The sequence below is a fragment of the Carcharodon carcharias genome, chromosome 11 (assembly GCF_017639515.1).
Source record: "Carcharodon carcharias isolate sCarCar2 chromosome 11, sCarCar2.pri, whole genome shotgun sequence".
NCBI lineage: Eukaryota > Metazoa > Chordata > Chondrichthyes > Lamniformes > Lamnidae > Carcharodon > Carcharodon carcharias.
Genome location: NC_054477.1, coordinates 59,226,119 through 59,248,828, shown reverse-complemented (window position 1 = coordinate 59,248,828; position 22,710 = coordinate 59,226,119). Strand labels below are relative to the sequence as shown.

The 22,710-nt window shown below is 44.1% G+C and overlaps 1 protein-coding gene across 7 annotated transcripts in view; it reads left to right on the top strand.

Moving 5' to 3' along the window:
- Positions 1–22,710, top strand: part of LOC121284472 (protein mono-ADP-ribosyltransferase PARP4-like) — a 148,472-nt gene that overhangs the window by 119,261 nt on the left and 6,501 nt on the right. For 6 of the 7 annotated variants that reach the window (XM_041199971.1, XM_041199970.1, XM_041199973.1 and 3 more), the window contains 2 exons: positions 13,348–13,428; positions 16,768–16,905. In XM_041199971.1, the coding sequence (XP_041055905.1) occupies positions 13,348–13,428; positions 16,768–16,905 (219 nt within the window). The remainder of the gene's footprint in view (positions 1–13,347; positions 13,429–16,767; positions 16,906–22,710) is intronic. The other variant, XM_041199976.1, reaches the window with a different exon arrangement.

The following is a 22,710-nucleotide window of genomic DNA, read 5'->3' as shown; positions in this document are numbered from 1 at the left end:
ATAACTGGGCCTGAGATCAGCTCTGACTAGCAGGTGGACACCCCATGCCAGGGGCTCTGAAGGTCACAATGGCCCTCAACTTCTATACCTCCAGCTCTTTACAGGGGTCAGTCGGGGATCTGTGTGGAGTCTCCCAATCAGCTGTCCGCAGTTGCGCCAAGCTGGTGACAGAAGCTCTGTTCAGGTAGGTACTGACCTTTATTCTGTACTGTACAGACGAGGCCAGCCAGGCTGAGCGAGCCAGAGGTTTTGCAGCAATTCTGGGTTCCCCGTGTCCAGGGTGCAATCGACTCCACACATGTGGCCATCAAGGTGCCGGGGGTCAGCCGGGTGTCTTCGTCAACAGGAGGTGATTCCACTCCATGAACGTGCAGTTAACGTGTGACCACAGGATGCAGATTCTACAAGTCTGTACCCGGTATCCTGGCAGCTCCCATGATGCTTATATCCTGAGACACTCGCAGGCGCCAAGGCTATTCAGTGCTCCAACCCAACTGAATGGATGGCTGCTGGGTGACAAGGGCTATCCTGGGCTCATGATATCTCTCCACCACCCAAGAACAGAGGCAGAGAAGCGTTATAATATGAGTCAAGCCTCCACAAGGGAGGACCATAGGTCTTCTCAAGATGTGCTTCCGATGCCTGGACCATTCAGGGGGTGCACTACAAACGCCAAGAGCGGGTGTCACTGATAGCGGTTGCATGCTACGCTCTCCACAATCTGGCACTGGCAAGGGGGTACTCACTGGAGGAAGAGGATCTTGACGCAGCTACAGATGCCACAGATGATGAGTCCAGTAGTGAGTCAGAAGAGGAGCAGGGTGAGGAGAACGCTGAGGGTGTGGAGGCAGATCTCAGTAACCTCCAGGAAGGCAGGGATAGTAGGGACACCTTGATCCAACACTCCGTCAGCTAAGCTACCAAAGATCAGCATGCCAGGCTGCCGCCTCTATCCCAGATGTCTGAAATGGCCCTTTCATTTGAACCCAAAGTCCACTCAGTGCCTGTACAATAAAGTTTAGAGCCACTCACATCTAGCATTACATACCAGTGTACCCTGCACCAAAAAAAGTAAGAAGGTGAAGCATACTCAGGCCATTACAGCAAAAACAAAATTTATCTCATTTTGACAAAACAAAAAAATTTACATAATCTTCTCTGGTCTTTATCCCCAGACCAGTAAAGATAAACCAAACATAAATGAACAAAACATCACCTGAGAACTGTCCCTCTCGTGCTCATGGTGCCTTTAACTTACGTTTCCGAGTGCTATGTCTTGGTGCTCCCCCTCACTAGCACTGGCATTGGAGACAGCCTGCAGACTCTGCTGTCTTGTTGGCCTTGATGACCTTGGCAGTCGTCTTCTGGCCAGTGGAGCCTGTGCTGGCCTCGCCTGGGAGGGACCGACCAATGCCACAGTTGGCATCTCCTCAGTCTCCACAGTCTCATCAGATGCAACGGTCACGGGCAGAGGGACAGGGAGCTGCTGCTGTCATCCAGAGCACCCTGAGAAGGAGCCTGCAGAGACAACAAGCAACTCGTGCGCCAACGTGAGGCCACTCTGGACCTCCCTATGCAATATTGATGGATGGGCACCCACACTTGCACTGACCACCTGAGGTCAGTGCCTGAGTGAGGGCTTGCGGGTCTGAGGATAACCCCAGGAACCCCTCATTCTGTCCCTGGAGCTGCCTCTCCATGATAGTGCCCATTCTCTCAATGGAGAAAGCAGTGCGCTTGGCCATGAGGGTCAACGCTGTGCTCATGCTCCACGTGGACTCTTCCACAACGGAGACCATGGCATGCAGAGGCTTATGGATCTCTGCCAGATGCTCCCACACATCTCACTGGACATCCAGCATCTGCCACCTAATGAACGACTCCAGAGGCGGCTCATCTGCCTTCAACTGAGCATCGTCCTGATCCCCAGCAGTCCTCCGACTGCCGGCGCCCTGGGCACTCTCTGTCTCCGCCTGCATCTTAAGCAAGTGTGAAGTCCCCTCACCAATGTGCACTGACGTTCTAGCTGCCAATCTAATGCCCACCAAGGTGTGGTATCTGCCCTGGTGCCCACTTCAGAGTGCGGGTGAGATGCAGGTGCAGGTGAAGCCCGGTGGTCCTCCGGCATCAGGGGTGGCCCTTCGGGGTCCACAGAACAATTACGTGCTGGCAAACCTAAAAGAGAGAACAAGGACATGTCATTAGTTAAAGTCACCACACTGTCACTGTGCATGCCAGGCACCCTGGTGAGACAAGAGATCTGCATCATTGTGCCATCGACTTTCAATGATCTATGGGTACTCCAGGTTTGAGGCTCTTATCAATGAAGGGACTACACTAGAAAGGTTGCACAATCTGAAACTCTCACCTCTGTGCACTGCACTCTTACCTTCGTCTGGCACCCCCACCTCTCCACACCTGGTTGCACGGGGAGCATGCCAACTATCGAGCTCGAGACCGTCCTGCTCAAACCTGCTGAGCAGCAGGAGGTTAGGCTGCCCTGCGCCAATGCGACCTCTGTACTTGGTTATGGCTCCTCTTCTCCAGAAAGGAAAGAGGAGCATTGATTAGTCCACTCTCTACCTGCAGTGCCATTGCAGCCTGGTCAACCCCAGCTGAGGAGCACCTCACAGGACACATCCGAGTCGTGGCCCTGGAGCCACAAGGCACTCAGTCAAAGCAGCCAGGGCTCAACCCCTTGGCCATCTCCGGTGTCATTGACAGTTGGCACTCAGACTCTAACACCCCTGAGGTCCACAGGAGGGACGGCCACACTTTAACACTTCTGCACACTGACCAATGCCAACAATGTACTCACCGTTCCTGAGTGCAACAGGTAATTGAACTGCTTCTGGTATTGCACCCATGTGCGCCGCACCACGTCATGACTCCATAACCCATCAGCGCTGCCACCTCCTCCCATGCCCTCTTGGCAAGATGCAGTGGCCTCCTCCTCCCATCACTGGGTCCCTCCTGGCAGCCGCCTCCTCCAGCTGGATGGCGAGGCACTCATCTGAAAAGGGGGGTGGGGGGGGCCCAAGTGCCCACCCAACCTGCCCTTCCACCTGGCATCTCCAGCCACACTCAACTCCATAACTTGAACGTTGAAGATGCAGAAGAGATGTTCTTCTGTGGCAGCCTTCCAGGGGCTGCCTGGGTAGTTTTTAAACCAGCCACCGGGTCGCCATTGGACCCAGCGGCCAACAGGCATCTGCCCCCGCTCTGCCCTTCCCGATCAGTGACAAGCCGCGACAGAGGCTGATCGTGGGTGGCTTACCATTTCCCGGGCCTGCCCACCGCGCCCAGCCGACAACGTGAAAGTCCTGCTGTCAGTGTTCCTACTGAGTATCAAACTTAAAGATAAAGCATGTAATTGTGCAAAGGTCAGAAGATTGGACAGAATATAAAGAACTGCAAAAAATGACTAAAAGATTAATAAAGAGGGAATATTAGAGTACGAGAGAAAGCTAGCTAGAAATATAAAGGCAGATACTAAGAGTTACTATAGATATTTTAAAAAGAGTTAACAAAGAGTCTCAGTCTCAATTTCTGGTGTTAGACTGTCCACCAATATTCATTACAAGCCTACCAACTCCCACAGCTACCTTGACTACAGGTCCTCACACCCCGCTTCCTGTAAGGACTCCATCCCATTCTCTCAGTTCCTTCGCCTCCATCGCATCTGTTCTGATGATGCCACTTTAAAAAACAGTTTCTCTGACATGTCTTCCTTCTTCCTTAACCAAGGTTTTCCACCCACGATGGTTGACAGGGCTCTCAATCATGTCCGGTCTATCTCCCGCGCATCTGCCCTCACACCTTCCTCTCCCTCCCAGAACCATGATAGGGTCCCCCTTGTCCTCACTTGTCACCCCACCAGCCTCAAAGGATCATCCTCCACCATGTCCACCAACTCCAGCATGATGCCACAACCAAACGCACCTTCCTTTCACTACCCCTGGCGGCATTTTGCAGGGATTGTTCCCTCCAGGACACCCTGGTCCACTCCTCCATCACCCCCTACACCTCAACCCCCTTCCACAGCACCTTCCCATGCAACCGCAGAAGGTGCAACACCTGCTCCTTTACTTCCCCCCTCCTCACTGTCCAAGGGCCCAAACACTCCTTTCAAGTGAAGCAGCATTTCACTTGCACTTCCCTCAATTTAGTCTACTGCATTCGCTGCTCCCAATGTGGTTTCTTCTATATTGGAGAGACCAAACGCAGACTGGGTGACCAATTTGTGGAACACCTTCGGTCTGTCCGCAAGCATGACCCGGACCTCGCTGTCGCTTGCCATTTCAACACTTCACCCTGCTCTCACACCCACATGTCTGTCCTTGGCCTGCTGCAATGTTCCAGTGAAGCTCAATGCAAACTGGAGGAACAGCACCTCATCTTCCGACTAGGTACTTTACAGCCTTCCGGACTGAAAATTGAGTTCAATAACTTTAGATCATGAACTCTCTCCTCCTTCCCCACCCCCTTTCCAATCCCCCTTTTTCCAATAATTTATATATATTTTTCTTTTCCCACCTATTTCCATTATTTTTAAATGCATTTCCATCCATTGTTTTATCTCTACCTTTTAGCCTATTTCGACCCCCCCACCCCCACCCCCACCCCTACCCCCACTAGGGCTATCCGTCCCTTGCTTGTCCTGCTTTCCACCCTTAATGTCCCCATTAGCACGTTTCTTAACTAATATCACCACCATCAACACCTCTTTGTCCTTTTGTCTATGACATCTTTTGGCAATCTGCACCTATCACTAGCCCTCTATCCAGCTCTACCTGTCCCACCCCCCACTTAAACCAGCTTATATTTCACCTCTTTTCTATTTTTCCTTAGTTCTGATGAAGAGTCATTCGGACTCGAAACGTTAACTGTATTCCTCTCTGCAGATGCTGTCAGACCTGCTGAGTTTTTCCAGGTATTTTTGTTTTTGTTCTAGATTTCCAGCATCCACAGTATTTTGCTTTTAACAAAGTGAGTGTTGGTCCTGTAGAAAGTGAGCCTGAGAAAATAAAGAGATGAATTGAAGAGGTATTTTGCATTGGTCTTCATGACAGAGGATACAAGTAATATCCCAGAAATAGCTGTAAATCAGGAAATGGAATGGTGGGAGGAAGTCAAGAAAATCACTATCACCAGGAAAGGGATACGGAGCAAATTGTTGGAGCTTCGGGCTGACAAGTCCCCAGGTCCTAATGACTTCATCCTAGAGAATTAAAATAAGTGGATAGGGAGATAGTTGATGCGTTGGTCTTAATTTTCTAAAATTCCCTAGATTTGGGGATGATCCTATTAGATTGAAAAATAGGGAATGTAACCCCTTTGTTCAAAAAGGGAGGGAGACAGAAAGCAGAAAACTCCAGACCATTTAACAGGGCACTCAGGAAAATTCAAGTGCAATCAGGCAGAGTTAACTTTATTTCATGAAAGGGAAATCATGTTCAACCAATTTATTGAAGTTCTTTGAAGAAATAACATGTGCTGTGGATAAAGGGGAACCGGTGGATGTATTGTACTTATATTTCCAAAAGGCACTTGATAAGGTTCTGGGGAAAATAAAATCTCATGGTGTAGGTTTTAACATGTTGGCATGGAAAAAAGATTGGCTAGATAACAGGAAACAGAGAGTAGGCATTAATGGGTCATTTCTGGCAGGGATCAGTGCTGGGGCCTCAACTTCTTACAATTTATATAAATGATTTGGATGAAGGAACTGAAGGTATGGTTGCTAAATTTGATAATGAGATAAAGATAGGTAAGAAAGTAAGTTGTGAAGAGGACATAAGGAAGCTACAAAGGGACATAAGAAAAACAGAAAATGCTGTTCTAAACTCCAGCAGATACAAGCCTAGCCTGTCCAACCTTTCCTCATAAGACAATGATTTGCAGTCCACTTCAGAGTTTTTCCAGCATTTTCTGTTTTTCTTTCAGAGATGTCCAGCATCCGCAATATTTTGCTTTTAACAAAGGGATATAGATAGGTTAAGTGAGTGGGCAAAGATCTGGCAAATGGAGTATAAAGTGGGAAAATGTGAAATTGTCCATTTTGTTAGGAAAAATGAAAAAAGCAGTGTATTATCTAAATGGTGACGGTTTGCAGAGCTCTGAGATGCACAGGGACCTGGGCGTCCTAGTGTATGAATCACAAAAGGCCAGTATGCAGGTACAGCACGAAATTACCATTTATTGCAAGGGGAATTGGATACAAAAGCAGGGAGGTTATGCTTCAGTTATACAGGGCATTGGTGAGAACACATCTGGAGTACTGTGTACCGTATGGTTCCCCTTATTTAAGGAAGGATGTAAATGTGTAAATGGAAGCAGCTCAGAGAAGGTTTACTGGACCAGTACCTGGAATGGGCTTTTGAGGAAAGGCTAGGCTTGTATCTGCTGGAATTTAGAAGAATTTAGAAGAGGCAACTTGATTGAAACATGTAAGATCTTGAGGGGTCCTTACTGGGTGGATGTAGAGAGGATGTTTCCTCATGTCGGAGAATATAGAACTGGGGGGGGTCACAGTTTAAAAATTAAGGGTTGCTCATTTAAGACAAGGATGATGAGAATTTTTTTAGTCATGTGTCTTTGGAACTCTCTTCCTGAAAAGGCAGCCTTTGAATATTTTTAAGGCAGAGGCAGATAGATTCTTGCTAAGCGAGGGGGTGAAAGATTTTTGGGAGTAGGCAGGAATGTGGAATTGAGGTTACAATCAGATCAGCCATGATCTTATTGAATGGCGGAGTAGGCTCACAGGGCCGAGTGGCCTACTCTTGCTCCTAACTCGTATGTTCATATGCTTTGATTTCTGCTGAGATATGTACATCATGGATGTTCGGTGAAGACAGGATCAGGATGATTCTCTCCAGCTCCAAAATATGTCAGCACTCATTGTTAGACTGGTTATGCAGTGCCACTGAAATTATGCAACACTCTGATGAGGTATCTTCAGGAAAGTATCTAGGATTATGGCTATCTTAATGAGGCAGTTGGGCAGTTGTTCCAGTTATCTTTTAGAACAGGAACCTAGATCTGCACTGGTCATTTACCAAGGTGAGGTTTTTTGGGCTGCAGTTGGAAGTGTGTGGATACTGACAGATGAACACAATTATTTCTCATATATGCCGGCCCTGCCTGATATCCCTTTGTTGTCCTTTCCATCCAAACATGTCAGTGAGAGCTTCCTATCATGAAACCAATTAGTGGTAGTAACTATGCTGGGAACAGAAAGATAATGCCAACGATTGTCACAACCATGCATCAGCAAAAAAAATAGGAACTACACTTGCCTTAATGTTACTGATCCACTTCAATGATCTCTATTATGTATACTGCCACCAAGCAACCCTGCACATCTTCTTCACATGTGCATGATTAACCTCTAACTTTCTGCATGTTAGAACAGTGGCAAGTGGTGTTCAACTTGCAACCAGACTATAAATTCTAGATTTGTACCTCCAGAAGAGGATAAATGGAGTAATTGTTTCCAGATATAAGCTAATAGAACTATGCTGACATGTATGCTGTTGTTACTGTATAATGTGTGCTTAATTCATGCACAGTTATTAAAGGACAGGAGGGGGGGGGTTAATTTAAACAGCATTAATCTTTCCGCTCAGTGCCTGTACATAAACAGAAAGGTGTTTTGATTTGCTTCTGCCTTTATAAGTGGTAGTGTATTTCCTAACCCCTTGGTTTTGGTGTGATCCAATTTCTATTAATAACTGCACAGCAAACTCGAGGTAGGATGAACTCAAAGGATTAAAATTCAGGAGGCGGTTGCAACGTTGCCCACTTTGCATTTTTACATTAAAAGAGGGATAGAGCAAAGAAAAATTTATAGTGTAGAGGCCACAGAGAAAAGGAATGGTGTTTCATGTGGGTACCAGAGTCCAGAATCAAAGTCCAAGGAGATATTCCTTCGTGCAGGTCAGTAGGTTAAAAACCAATGCTGCATAATGCAGTTTCTGGTGGATTTCACTTCACACGATGAGATAAGCATGCAGAGATTAATCAGTCTTTTAGGCAATGGTACAGAAGTTCCAACAGAAACATGTAAATGGAGCCAGGTATTCAATCTAGACAGGGCTCCGTTTCTGTGATGCTACTAGTTAGACGGTAAAATGGCCAACTGAGTTTGCAGTACAGCAAGGTACTATAGTTGGTTCCATAAGCTAGAGGTCCATCTCGCATGACTCTCATCGCTTCATACCCACTTTGACAAGGACATGTATCCCTCGTCTGGGTCCCTAAGATTGTTATATGTCCCAACAATTAAGAATTGAAAGGAAAGTTGTTGGGCCCTTTTTCCTAGCAGGAGTAGATTCCAGTGGGCCAGCCTGGGTTATGAAATGTAGGTGGCCTATGTATTGTTTTTTTGAATTTGGTCTGTACAGCCCACAGGCAGTCATTAGTGCCTCTTCGGAGATAACAAGGCGCGAGTTTCCCTGATACTGCCAGGTAGCTTGTTTTGTTCAAAGATCGCAGACAGACATAGTTTCAGCCATCTTAAAAGGTCTTGTTCCAGTTTTAAAAATTTTAGAAATAGCAATGAGGATATCTATATATATATATATATATAATATGTTATTAAAAAATATACTGTGTGAGGTCTTAGGCCCCTCACAAAGGGGAAGCAAAGTCTAGGGGAAGAATCTTGCTGTCCAAGTACCTGTCCATTTTATTAAAAAAATAAAACTGATCACAATTTATTAAAAAGCAAGGTTGCATGGTATCTTCCAGGCTCACGCAGCTTAGCAGAAGCATGGCTTTCCACCTGCCTGAAACTCATTGTGAACCTGTTTCCCCTGCAAAACCATACTGTGGGCCTGGAGCTCTCCAGAGCACTTGTGTCTTCAAAACTGCAGTTTTGGTCTCTTTATTTAAAGAAGGGTATAAATGCATTGGAGGTGGTTCAGAGAAGATTTACTAGATTGATACCTGGAATGAGTAGGTTGTCTTATAAGGAATGTTAGACAGACTAGGCTTGTTTCCTTTGGAGTTTAGAAGATTGAAGGTGACTTGATTGAAGCACATAAGATCCTGAACAACCTTGACAAGGTGGATCTGGGAAGGATGTTTCCAATTGTGGGTGAATCCGGAACTAGGGGCACTGATTTAAAATTAGGGGTTGCCCTTTTAGGACAGAGATGAGGAGAAATTTTTTTGAGCATTGTGTGACTTTGGAACTCCCAACCTCAGTAGGTGGTGAAGGAGCAGTCATTGAATATTTTTAAGGCAGATAGATTCTTGTTAGGCAAGGGAATCAAACGTTGTTGGGGGTAGGTGGGAACATGGAATTTGAACCACAAACAGATCAGCCATGATCTTATTGAATGGTGAAGCAGGCTTGAGGGGCCAAATGGCCTGCATTTGCTCTGATTTCGTTTGTTTGTATGTTCTTAAATTGAAATTTTTCAAAAATTCAGAGTTTATGATGTGAATTATTTTCCTTTTGTAAGAAGTGAGAGTGCCTTGAACAATCCTTGCTCCAGATTTCTCTTCCCCTTAAGAGTTGATGCTTAAAGGAGGAGAACGGATCATTTTTTCAGCTTGCTCTAAATTAATGCATACCTTCATTTATACAGGCTTAAACTTAATTTTAGTGAAGGCTTAACCTCATAGTTTATTCTTTATCTTAAGTTCTATCTCAGGTGAATCGAGTCACTCAACCAGGCTGCAATTCGATTTCTATTAAGTGGGAGCAATTCAGTCTCAATGCTCCAGATCCAGTCCTATGATGAAGCAGCTGAAGATGGTTGGGCTTAGGACATACCATGAGGAACTCCTGCAATGATGTCCTGGAACTGAGATGATTGACCTCCAACAATCACAACCATCTTCCTTTGTGCTAGGTATGACTCTGACCAGCGGAGAGTTTCCCCCTGATTCCCATTGGCTCCAGTTTTACAAGGGCTACTTGATGCCATACTCAGTCAAATGCTACCTTGATGTCAAGGACAGTCACTCTCATCGCACCTCGGGAGTTCAGCTCTTTTGTCTGTATTTGAACCAAGGCCATAATGAGGTCAGGAGCTGAGTGACCCTGGCGGAACCCAAGCTGAGCGTCAGTGAGCAGCTTATTGTTAAGCAAGTACTGCTTGATCGCACTTTTGATGATACCTTCCATTACTTTACTGATGATCTGGAGTAGATTGATGGAGCCGTAATTGGCCAGGTTGAGTTTATCCTGCTTTTTGTATACATGATATACTTCAGCAATTTTCTACATTGCTGGGTAGATGCCAGTATTATAGCTGTACTGGAACAGCTTGGCTAGGGGCGCTGCAAGTTCTGGAGCACAAGTCTTCAGTACTATTGTCGGAATATTGTCAGGACCCATAGCCTTTGCAGTATCTAGTGCCTTCTTGATATCACATGGAGTGAATCAAATTGGCTGAAGACTGGCATCTGTGATACCGGAAACTTCCAGTGGAGGCCAAGATGGATCATTCACTTGGCACTTCTAGCTGAAGATGACTGCAAATACTTCAGCCTTATGTTTTGCACTGATGTACTGGGCTCACTCATTATTGAGGATGGGAATATTTGTGGCATCTCCTCCTCCATTGAGTTGTTTAATTGTCCACCACCATTTATGACTGGATGTGGCAGGCCTGCAGACCTTAGATCTGATCCGTTGGTGTGGGATCGCTTAATGCTGTCTATCAAATACTGCTTACGCTGTTTGACATGCAAGTGGTCCTGAGTTGTAGCTTCTCAGGTTGACACCTCTTTTTTAGGGATGCCCAGTGCTGCACCTGCCTTCCTTCCTGCAATCGTCATTGAACCAGGGTTGTGCCCTGGCTTGGTGGTAATGGGGGATATGCTTGGCCATGAGGTTACAGATTGTGGTTGAGTACAACTCTGTTGCTGCTGATGGTGCACAGGGCCTCATGGATGCTCATCCTTGAGTTGTTAGATTCATTCAAAATCTTTCCCATCTAGCACAGTGGTAGATGCATCTGCAGCAGGCAGGTTGGTGAGGATGAGGTCAAGTATGTCTTTCCCTCTTGTTGGTTCCCTCACCACCTGCCGCAGACCCAGTCTAGCAGCTATGTCCTTTAGGACTCAGCCAGCTCAGTCAGTAGTGGTGCTACTGAGCCACTCTTGGTGATGGATGCCTCCCTCCCAGAGTACATTCTGTGTCCTTGAACCTTAGTGCTTCCTCCAAGTGGTGTTCAACATGGAGGAGTACTGATTCAACAGCTGAGGATGGGGATGCTGTACGTGGTAATCAGCAGGAGGTTTCCTTGCCCATCTTAGACTTGATGCCTTGAGACTTCATGGGATCTGGAGTCAATGTTGAGGTCACCCATCCCTTCCAACTGTATGCCACGGTGCCACCGCCTCTGCTGGGTCTGTCCTACTGCTGAGACAGGACATACCCAAGGATGGTGATGGTGGTATAAAAACAGAAAATGCTGGAAGAACTCAGTAGGTCTAACAGCATCTGTGCAGAGAGAAACAGAGTTAATGTTTCGAGTCTCTATGACCCTTCTTCAGAGTTGATGGTGGTATCTGGGACGTTATCTGTAAGGTATGATTCCATGAGTACGTCTCTGTCAGGCTGTTGCTTGACTAGCCTGTGGGACAGCTCTCCCAATTTTGGCATAAGCCCCCAGGTGTTAGCAAGGAGGGCTTTGCAGGGTCAACAGGACTGAGTTTGCCCAAGTCGATGCCGACTGGTCCATCCGGTTTTATTCCTTATAGATTTCATAGCAATTTGATACAACTGAGTGGCTTGCTAGGCATTTCAGAGGGCATTTAAGAGTCACCCACATTACTTTGGGCCTGGAGTCGCATGTAAGTCAGACCAGGTAAGGACAGCAAATCTCCTTCCTTAAAGAACATCAGTGAACCAAATGGGTTTTTATGACAGTCAACAATGGTCATCATTTGACTTTTAATTCCAGATTTTTATTGAATTCAAATTCTGCCTTGGTGCAGTTCAAACCTGGGTTCCCTGGGTTTCTGGATTGCTAGTCCAGTGACAATATCACTATGCCACGCCTTACAGAAGAATAGATGGATGGTAGTGAGATACAAGACTTCCATTCTAGTATTGCATTTTGATATATATATATATATATATATAAATATCAGAATTGGTACATTGATATTCAATGTTAAAATTGCAACCAACTGTTTTTCCATTGTATTGATAGTTATTAGTCAGAGAACATATAAAGGGTGCCAGTATGTTAGAGTGATGGTGCAGGACAAAATATTGTTTCTGTAACATGTTAATACAGGAAATGGGAGCTTTAATGTACATGTAACTGAGTTTCTATCCTCAACAGTGCTAGTGTTAATGAACCTGTTTATAGATGAAAGGGAAAATTGAAAGAGAGTTATCACTAGATCAGTCTTGTGCATCTATTGATGGTTAGGACAGATTATTACAGGATAGAGACAGCTTCTTATCAAAATACTACATTCAAGATAAGAGCTCATGGTGTAGGGATATTATATTACCACTGATAGAGGATTGGCTAACAAATGGAAAACAGAATTGAGATAAATGTAATTATTGGGGTACCAAAGAGATTAGTGCTGGGGCCCAGCTATTTACAATCTATATTAGTAGCTTGGATGAAAGGACAGGATTTCTAGTCAAATTTGCTGACCGTACAAAGATAAATAGGAAAACAGTTGTGGGCAAGACATAGCGTCTGCAAAGGAATAAAGATAGGTTAAGTAAATGGGAAAAACTTTGGCAGATGGAATAAAATGTGGAAAATGTGAGGTTATCTACACTGGTAGGAAGAACATAAAAGCAAAATATTATTTAAGTGGAGAGAGATCACAGAATGCTGCTGTAAAGAGGGATCTGGGTATCCTCATACATGAAACACAAAAACTTTGTTAGGATGGTAAATGGAATGTTGGCCTGTATTGCAAGGGGGATGAAATATAAAATTAGGGTTCTTTTGCTACAACTATATTGGACATGGGTGAGACCACACACCTAGAGCACTGCATACAGCTTTGGTCTCCTTATTTATGGAGGGATATACTTGCATTGGAAGAAGTTCAGAGAAGATCCACTAGGTTGATTCCTAATTTTTAATGAACCAAACAAATTAGTTCTACTACAGTCAAAGTACATGACAGAGTCACTAAATATTCTGGTCTAGATTTCCAAGCATTCTGCCAACAATAACTCATTTAAAATGTTCTTCAGTTATTGCAATAGTTGGGCTAATTCTATGTTCACCGATTACCAAAAAGAACCTACTTTCTGTGAATGTTTCTTACCTACAATAATGGACTCTTTAATTCTACGTTGACAAAAATGAAAAAAAATCCTGTAATGGATACCTCTTTTATGTACAGATACTTCACCGCCTTACAGCAAGAGCTCTTATTGGAGATTATGAAAATGGAAGTCTGCACACAGATGAAAGTGAACATGAGGTGTGTACAGTTTTAATTGAACTATTTTACATAAATTGTCCATTAGCAAAAAACAGCTTGTTCTGTACAGTAGTCATTTAAATATTAGTTGCATCAATGGATTTTTTTTAGATCATTAAAATTCAGTATGTAATAAGATCTGGAAGAGAATAGAGATCATTGAAAAGCTGGAAACTCAATTATTTTCAAGAACCCTTAGGATTTCATGCTGCTGTTTGATTCTCTTAGAACAAAGCCAAGTGTTTTACTAATAAAACCGAGAAACAATTGCGCCATAATTTATAAAGTCATCAAGACCCCATGTGATAGCCATTATTTCTCCCTTTCTTTGTCTTTTCTAGTTTGTGCAAATATAAAGCTCTGCTATTAAGAACTGGGATGAAAGTAAAGCTTTTTTGTCTGTCAGATTATTTATCATATTCCTTACTGTTCGCCACATTATCTGCCAAATTTTAGTTAGGGCTGTGAGATTGTTCCAAGCAGAATAGTATTAAAGTTGTAACCTAGCAATATGTCCACTTCAGCAAGGCATGTGTTCACCTCAAAATGTGATCATTTGCATTATACCTGGATGGGATGCCCTCCAGGAGATAATTCAAAGTATTTGGTAAAGAACAATGAATCAAGCAACAATGAATGATTCAGTTCCAAACACTGAAGGTGATTGGCATTCTGGGGTGTTTGATTACACAGCGAGTTATGATGATCTGAAATGCACTGCCTGAAAAGGTGGTGGAAGCAGCTTCACAGTAACTTTCATTAAAGAGTAAGTCAAAAAAGAGAAATTTGCAGAGCTATAGCAAAATGTTATAACAGCTGTGCCTGGGTGAAGATATCAGTGCAGTCGAAATTGGTGCAGGGGCAATTATTCTACTTGGTGCCTTTGACAGGTGGTTCAGTGTCCAAGAGCCTTCACTTTTGAGCTTGGCCGCTTGCAAGTCAATCTGAAGCCAGAAAGGAAACTGGCTCTTTGGTAGTATTTTGCCATGAAATAAGCGAACAACAGCATTTAAATGATCAATTTTGATTTGAGAAGCAGCGCAGAAAATGGTCCTTGTTATTGTGACATTTCAAGGAGAATTGTGAAGAAAGCTATAGTCATTGAACAAATGAAAATACACTTTGGTTAAGAATAGTGCTGGGCTACTTGCCGGAGTCATTACCAATAAATCAAGTAGTGTATCTAGAATGAAAACCAAAAATTTCAGGAGTGCATGATTTAAAACTAGATTCTAATAGCATGAGGGTGAGATTGCACCAGAGGGTAAATTAGCCAGATCATGAAATCATGATCATGAGTATCAGAATTGTTTACTGCATTCTCCACAAACCTTGGGTATGAGCTGATATGTTGACGATGTTGATAACAAATGGATGAAAGGATTGGTCTATACTGAGATAAAAACAAAAAACTGCGGATGCTGGAAATCCAAAACAAAAACAGAATTACCTGGAAAAACTCAGCAGGTCTGGCAGCATCGGCGGAGAAGAAAAGAGTTTTAACTCTTTTTTTCTCCGCCGATGCTGCCAGACCTGCTGAGTTTTTCCAGGTAATTCTGTTTTTGTTTTGGTCTATACTGAGTCTGATCCAATCATGAAGCAGCATTTGGCAGTGACATTGAAGAAGTCCTTAGAGACTTTCCTGTCCTCATTGCTGATTAATAATAGCAGCTCAATGATCAAGAGTCAATGTAAAAAACTGTTGAGGATGGCAGTGCAGCCAAATAATTATACGTGATTGTGGGCTGCTTTTCAACTTTTTTGTAAATGAACATCATCCAGATAATCTGTACAACATATTGGAGGCATCAACAATGAAATCGACCTTTTTCTAAATTGGAGATTCACAATAATGATGGACCACCAAAATTCCATTAAAAAGCTTTGAGACATTAGGAATTTGGAATTTCCTGTATCGGTTTTATCACTGAAGATATTCACATTTTGTTTTCAGAAATAGTTTTTAAAATGTAATGTTTTTCATCCAGCTAATTGTTGTCCTGCACAGGCAAGCAGATGGCTGTGCAATGGTGAATGTGTAACCCTGATATCTTTCTCTGCTCGATAAAGAAGTCCACCCTGAAATCATATATCATTGAACTCAGCAAAGAATATTCCATTGTGACTCAATTCACTAGCTTTGTAGCCATTGAAGAAAGCGTAAGTGTAAGTTAACAAGAGGGAAACTTGGACACACAAAGATGAACCTAACATTTTCACAATTCTTATATTTTTAAAACTAAGTATGAAAACCATAGTGTCTTGCTGTCTCTTACCCCTGCTGATAATGCTTGCAGTTCTGGGCCAAAGGACTTTAGATTTCCAACCCCAGATTGGCTGGTAACTCTTGGGTAGAAGTTCTGCCCCTAGGCTCCTGAATTGCAGGGAAGACTGAATGCTGGCCAATTAAGTTCTGCCCAGTGTTTCTTTCTACCACTGCAGGCGCTGTGTCAGTCTGAGCTACAGAATTTGTTTTCCTTTTGGCTATCCCTGGCCCATACCCCCATACAAGCCCAGTAACCAGACAGAATATCCAGGCAGCATATCAGAAATGCATTGTGCCTGCTGTGGGACCTGTATATCTGCACATCCTGGTTCAGGGCATTTATCTGACCCAGATGAAGACATGCTAACTGACAGGACGTTAAGCTGGGAATTGCAGAAGTGAAATCAAGGACTCAGTTGCAGGCCTCTTTGATTTTATAGCTGTGTTCTTGGTCACCAGATGTGGAACCTTATGGTGAGCAGCAGCCAGAAAACACAGATCCAAAGATGTGGTGGAGGAAGAACTTGTGTGTCAGCACCTTCGGATGGAATAGTGGAGGCAAAAACCTTGGAATCATTTAAGAAACAATTTGATGTTATTAGGATCCTTATGGGTAGATGAACTGAGATGGGCTGAATAGCCTCTCTGATCTGTAATTATTCTATGCACTACTTCATTTTTGTCAGAGATTAAATCAAAGTTCTATATTGCATAGTACTAATTACACATAGCATCAATCAAAGTTCTATATTGCATAGTACTAATTACACATAGCATCAATCAAAGTTCTATATTACATAGTACTAATTGCACATAGCATCAGAACAGCATATAGGCACAACTTACAGGAAAATACTTCAGATAAGTTCTTCCAATTGAAAATATGGAACTCTGGAAATCCAATGGTGAATAAGTGTGCTCTTACCATATGGTGTTGGTTGTTGAGCGTTAAACCTCTGCCATAAATTTGTAAATACAACAGCTTTATAAAATAGAGAAGTACATTTTTATCATTCATTTTACATTAATAATTTAAACCTCAATGTCAACCCTCTCTTGTCTTCTTTGCTTAGTATGAACTGCAAGAAGACTTACTTCTCAGTCCCTCTATTCAGGAACTTGCTGCAAAAGAAAGTGTTGATATTCTGTCATATATGGACTGGGAAGAGAAGTTTAAACATCAAGAATTTAAAGTGGGAGCTTCACAGAGAGTGAGTGTATAGAATACAAGTATCATTTGGTTTCTAGGTGACTCAGTAATGGGATGATCCAGAAGTTGCAGTGGGGTCAGCACTTCAACCAGTGTGACGGGTTCAAAACCTGCCGTGTCTGTCTTCTGCGTGGTCTGCACTCAGATCTGAAAATCAACCATTCTGAATCTGGCTGCCTTATCCATTTATTGTACTTTTTGCAGTGTTTTTCAGTTAAATCCTGTGAAATATGAAATTGCATTTCAGTTTAAAAGCTTTTTTTTTAAAAAAAACAGCATTTGGAGGTAGAAATTTATCACTGGCAGTGGTGCAAAATGGGCGATATAGGGTCATCTGCCCATTATACTCAGTGTTTGATTTTCAGTTCCGTGGCAGTCAATGAAATTAAATATCAGGCGCTGCATAAAATGGGCACCCAAGCCAGTACTGTCTATTTCGCAGCACCCTAAGATGAATTTCTACGGTTTGAAATTTTGAAAAAGAAGTGTAAATGGATTTAGCATTCAAGCTCTAAGGTGTGAAGTATTGTTTGTGGTGAAGAGTGCAGTATGCATGCTGGCTTATTATCAACACAGATGGTGTTTGGAAACGACATTAAATCATCCATCATCTGTTCACTTTATATTCAGAATTTTATACATGCCAACAACAATGGACAGATAAAGGCCCTCTGATCCATCCATGCTGTCCCACACAATTGTGATGCCTTGTGTATCACAATGTATACACTCTCCATGTGATCTCCTGACTAATGTGGAAAAACAGATAAAAAGGCCTAGGCCAATTTAGGGGGAAAAACTATGACATATTCCTCTCCAACCCACCTAGACATTCAAAACTAGTCCAGGAGATTATTCTGGCCCTGAGTTCCCTACCTTTGGAAGAGTTAATGTCTATCCCAACCAGAAAAAGGTCCAGCTCTCGCTTAAAGGAATTCAATAAATTGGCATCCTCTGCACAAGTAGGCACCTCTGTTCCAATGATCTGTTATTCTCTGGGAAAAGAACCACTTCCTCACATGTAGGCTAGATCTGACCTTGTATAGCTTAAAAATGTAACCTTGATCCTCTCCAACCTATTTAATTGGAACAGATTGTCAACTGAAACACCATCTATTCATTTCATCATCACATTAACCTCAATCAGATCACCCCTAAGTAAATGCAATGTAAAGAATAGAGTTCCACCTTTTTTCATCTACCTTGATAACTAAGTTGCTTCATACTGGGAATTAGTCTAGTGGCCCTCCTCAGCATCCTTTCCAAAACCTTAATATCTTCCACCATGTGAGGAGACAAAAAACAGACACAGTGGCCAAGTGAGACCTGGCCAAGGTCTTGTACAAAAACAAAAGAGTATGTCTCAACTTATAATCAGTTGTCTTATGAAGGCACCCCAATACCCTGTTTGCTGCGTTGCTCTTGAACCTTTAGAGATCTATCACGAGAATGCTTGGTTCTCTGTTTCTCCACTTTCTTTAATGCTTTTCCCTGAATACTTTATCAATGTTGAGCATTTACCCTGCCCATTTACGTAACTTCACTTATCCAAATTAAACATCATCTGCCAGCTACGAGCCCAGTTTCTCAGCACATTAAGATCAGCCTAAAGCTGTCAAATACTTTCTACAGTTCTAACACTTGCACACATCTTCATATCATCAACACATTTGCAGATTGTGCCCCCGACATCTACAGCCAGATCATTCATAAAAATGGTAAAAAGCAACAGCCCCAACATCAATCCCTGTGGGGCACCACTGTTGATCGGTATCTAAACAGATTCAAATCCATCTATAACTGCTTCCTGCTTACATCTTGCTAGTTCTCAATCCAGCTCAATATATAGTAAAATCTTTATTATCCAGCATGCTCAGGGAATGGGAGGTGATGGTAGCATGGACTAATGTGCAAGAATTCAGGAAATAAAGAACAGTATTCTTTTTACATTTAAATCTTCAACAGTAATTAAAACATAACGTATAAACTAATACAGTATACAGATATTGGTCCCTGTTAACTTTGTAATTGCTTCCAGTTGATAAAGTGTTGATTCATTTCCATAAGTAGAGAATTTCGGTTGGTAGAGTGCCGGATAACACACAGTTTACTGTACAGTAAGTCCTCACTTAAAATTGTAATTGCTTTCCTGAAAATCAAGACTTTAAGTGAAACGGCTTTAAATGAATCATTGGTTCCCCTAGGAACCAATGTTAAAACTGTAGTTAGGTTCTGTAAGACCTTCCTTATCAGGAAAAAAACAAATATCATACCCTCTAAGATGCAGTATTTTACATTGATAAGTTCTTTCTTTTGTAAATGAAATAACTTTTGAAATAAAATAAGCTTAACAGTATAAAAGTAAAATGTAACTTTCAACTTACAGTGCCTCCTGCTCACTGCCGATCCTGCTTCCTGAACCTCCTGCACCCTGATCATCCTGGGCACTGCAGACCCCCCCCACCCTTTCCTCCAGTCGTGGCCTTTGCCCCTCCCCGACCCTCTGTGTTTTGGGCTCTGCCCCTCCCTGACCCTCCCAGTTGCAACCTCTGCCCCCGCACCACCCCATTGACTCACCCTCAAGCCAAACCTCCCATTCCCTGATTCACATTCTCGCCACTTCCCTTTCCTGTTCAAGATCAATATCCGATCCAAAGCCGGAGCTCCGCTGTTGAGAAAGTGCAAGCCCCGATAGTGCAGAAGTGCCAAGCTGAGACTGCTGGAATCCGTGTTTCTTTCTAAATGCCCCTATTTGCCACTTCCCTCTCCTGAACCCTTGTGTGAGTGAGGGCTTGAAAGAAAAGCAGCAAGGCAGGAGTAGCTTTGACAGTCATTTTAAAAAAGACATGAAGTATAGCAGTATAAAAACAAAAAAACTGCGGATGCTGGAAATCCAAAACAAAAACAAAAACAGAATTACCTGGAAAAACTCAGCAGGTCTGGCAGCATCGGCGGAGGAGAAAAGAGTTGACGTTTCGAGTCCTCATGACCCTTCGACAGAACTTGAGTTCAAGTCCAAGAAAGAGTTGAAATATAAGCTGGTTTAAGGTGTGTGTGTGGGGGGCGGAGAGAGAGAGAGAGAGAGAGAGGTGGAGTGGGGGTGTGGTTGTAGGGACAAACAAGCAGTGATATGAGCAGATCATCAAAAGATGTCAACAACAATAATACAAAAGAACACATAGGTGTTAAAGTTGGTGATATTGTCTAAACGAATGTGCTAATTAAGAATGGATGGTAGGACACTCAAGGTATAGCTCTAGTGGGGGTGGGGAGAGCATAAAAGATGTAAAAAAAAAATAAAATAAATAAATAATTTTTTTTTTTTCTTTTTCTCTTTTTATAATGGAAATAGTGGGAAAAGGAAAATCTATATAATTTATTGGAAAAAAAAGAGAAAAGGAAGGGGGAAACAAAAAGGGGGTGGGGATGGGGGAGGGAGCTCACGACCTAAAGTTGTTGAATTCAATATTCAGTCCGGATGGCTGTAAAGTGCCTAGTCGGAAGATGAGGTGTTGTTCCTCCAGTTTGCTTTGGGCTTCACTGGAACAATGCAGCAAGCCAAGGACAGACATGTGGGCAAGAGAGCAGGGTGGAGTGTTAAAATGGCAAGCGACAGGGAGGTTTGGGTCATTCTTGCGGACAGACTGCAGGTGTTCTGCAAAGCAGTCGCCCAGTTTACGTTTGGTCTCTCCAATGTAGAGGAGACCACATTGGGAGCAACGAATGCAGTAGACTAAGTTGGGGGAATTGCAAGTGAAATGCTGCTTCACTTGAAAGGAGTGTTTGGGTCCTTGGACGGTGAGGAGAGAGGAAGTGAAGGGGCAGGTATTGCGTCTTTTGCGTGGGCATGGGGTGGTGCCATAGGAGGGGGTTGAGGAGTAGGGGGTGATGGAGGAGTGGACCAGGGTGTCCCGGAGGGAGCGGTCCCTTCGGAATGCTGATGGGAGATGTGTTTGGTGGTGGCATCATGCTGGAGTTGGCGGAAATGGCGGAGAATGATCCTTTGAATGCGGAGGCTGGTGGGGTGATAAGTGAGGACAAGGGGGACCCTATCATGTTTCTGGGAGGGAGGAGAAGGCGTGAGGGCGGATGCGCGGGAGATGGGCCAGACACGGTTGAGGGCCCTGTCAACGACCGTGGGTGGAAAACCTCAGTTAAGGAAGAAGGAGGACATGTCAGAGGAACTGTTTTTGAAGGTAGCATCATCGGAACAGATGCGACGGAGGCAAAGGAACTGAGAGAATGGGACGGCCCCAGCTATGCCTGTCTCTTTATGGGGTATGTGGAACATTCCTTGTTCCAGTCCTACTCCGGCCCCCTTCCACAACTCTTTCTCCGGTACATCGATGATTACTTCGGTGCCGCTTCATGCTCTCGTCGGGACTTGGAAAAATTTATTAATTTTGCTTCCAATCTCCACCCCTCCATCATTTTCACATGGTCTAGCTCTGACACTTCCCTTCCCTTCCTTGACCTCTCTGTCTCAATCTCTGGTGATAGACTGTCCACCAATATCCATTACAAACCCACCGACTCCCACAGCTATCTCAACTACAGCTCCTCACACCCCACTTCCTGTAAGGACTCCATCCCATTCTCTCAGTTCCTTCGCCTCTGTCGCATCTGTTCCGATGATGCTACCTTCAAAAACAGTTCCTCTGACATGTCTCCTTCTTCCTTAACCGAGGTTTTCCACCCACGGTCATTGACAGGACCCTCAACCGTGTCCAGCCCATCTCCCGCGCATCCGCCCTCACGCCTTCTCCTCCCTCCCAGAAACATGATAGGGTCCCCCTTGTCCTCACTTATCACCCCACCAGCCTCCGCATTCTTGTTATCTTGACTCCCTTCTCTCTCCCCTTGTCCAGTCCCTTCCCACCTACATCCGTGATTCCTCTGACACCTTACGTCACATCAACAATTTCCAGTTCCCTGGCCCCAACCGCTTCCTCTTCACCATGGACGTCCAATCCCTCTACACCTCCATCCCCCACCAGGATGGTCTGAGGGCCCTTAGCTTCTTCCTCGAACAGAGGCCCGAACAATCCCCATCCACCACTACTCTCCTCCGTCTGGCTGAACTTGTTCTCACGCTGAACAATTTCTCCTTCAACTCCTCTCACTTCCTCCAAATAAAAGGTGTGGCTATGGGTACCCACATGGGCCCCAGCTATGCCTGTCTCTTTATGGGGTATGTGGAACATTCCTTGTTGCAGTCCTACTCCGGCCCCCTTCCACAACTCTTTCTCCGGTACATCGATGATTACTTCGGTGCCGCTTCATGCTCTCATCGGGACTTAGAAAAATTTATTAATTTTGCTTCCAATCTCCACCCCTCCGTCATTTTCACATGGTCCATCTCTGACACTTCCCTTCCCTTCCTTGACCTCTCTGTCTCAATCTCTGGTGATAGACTGTCCAACAATATCCATTACAAACCCACCGACTCCCACAGCTATCTCGACTACAGCTCCTCACACCCCGCTTCCTGTAAGGACTCCATCCCATTCTCTCAGTTCCTTCGCCTCCGTCGCATCTGTTCCGATGATGCTACCTTCAAAAACAGTTCCTCTGACATGTCCTCCTTCTTCCTTAACCGAGGTTTTCCACCCACGGTCGTTGACAGGGCCCTTAACCATGTCCAGCCCATCTCCCGCGCATCCGCCCTCACACCTTCTCCTCCCTCCCAGAAACATGATAGGGTCCCCCTTGTCCTCACTTATCACCCCACCAGCCTCCGCATTCAAAGGATCATCCTCCGCCATTTCCGCCAACTCCAGCATGATGCCACCACCAAACGCATCTT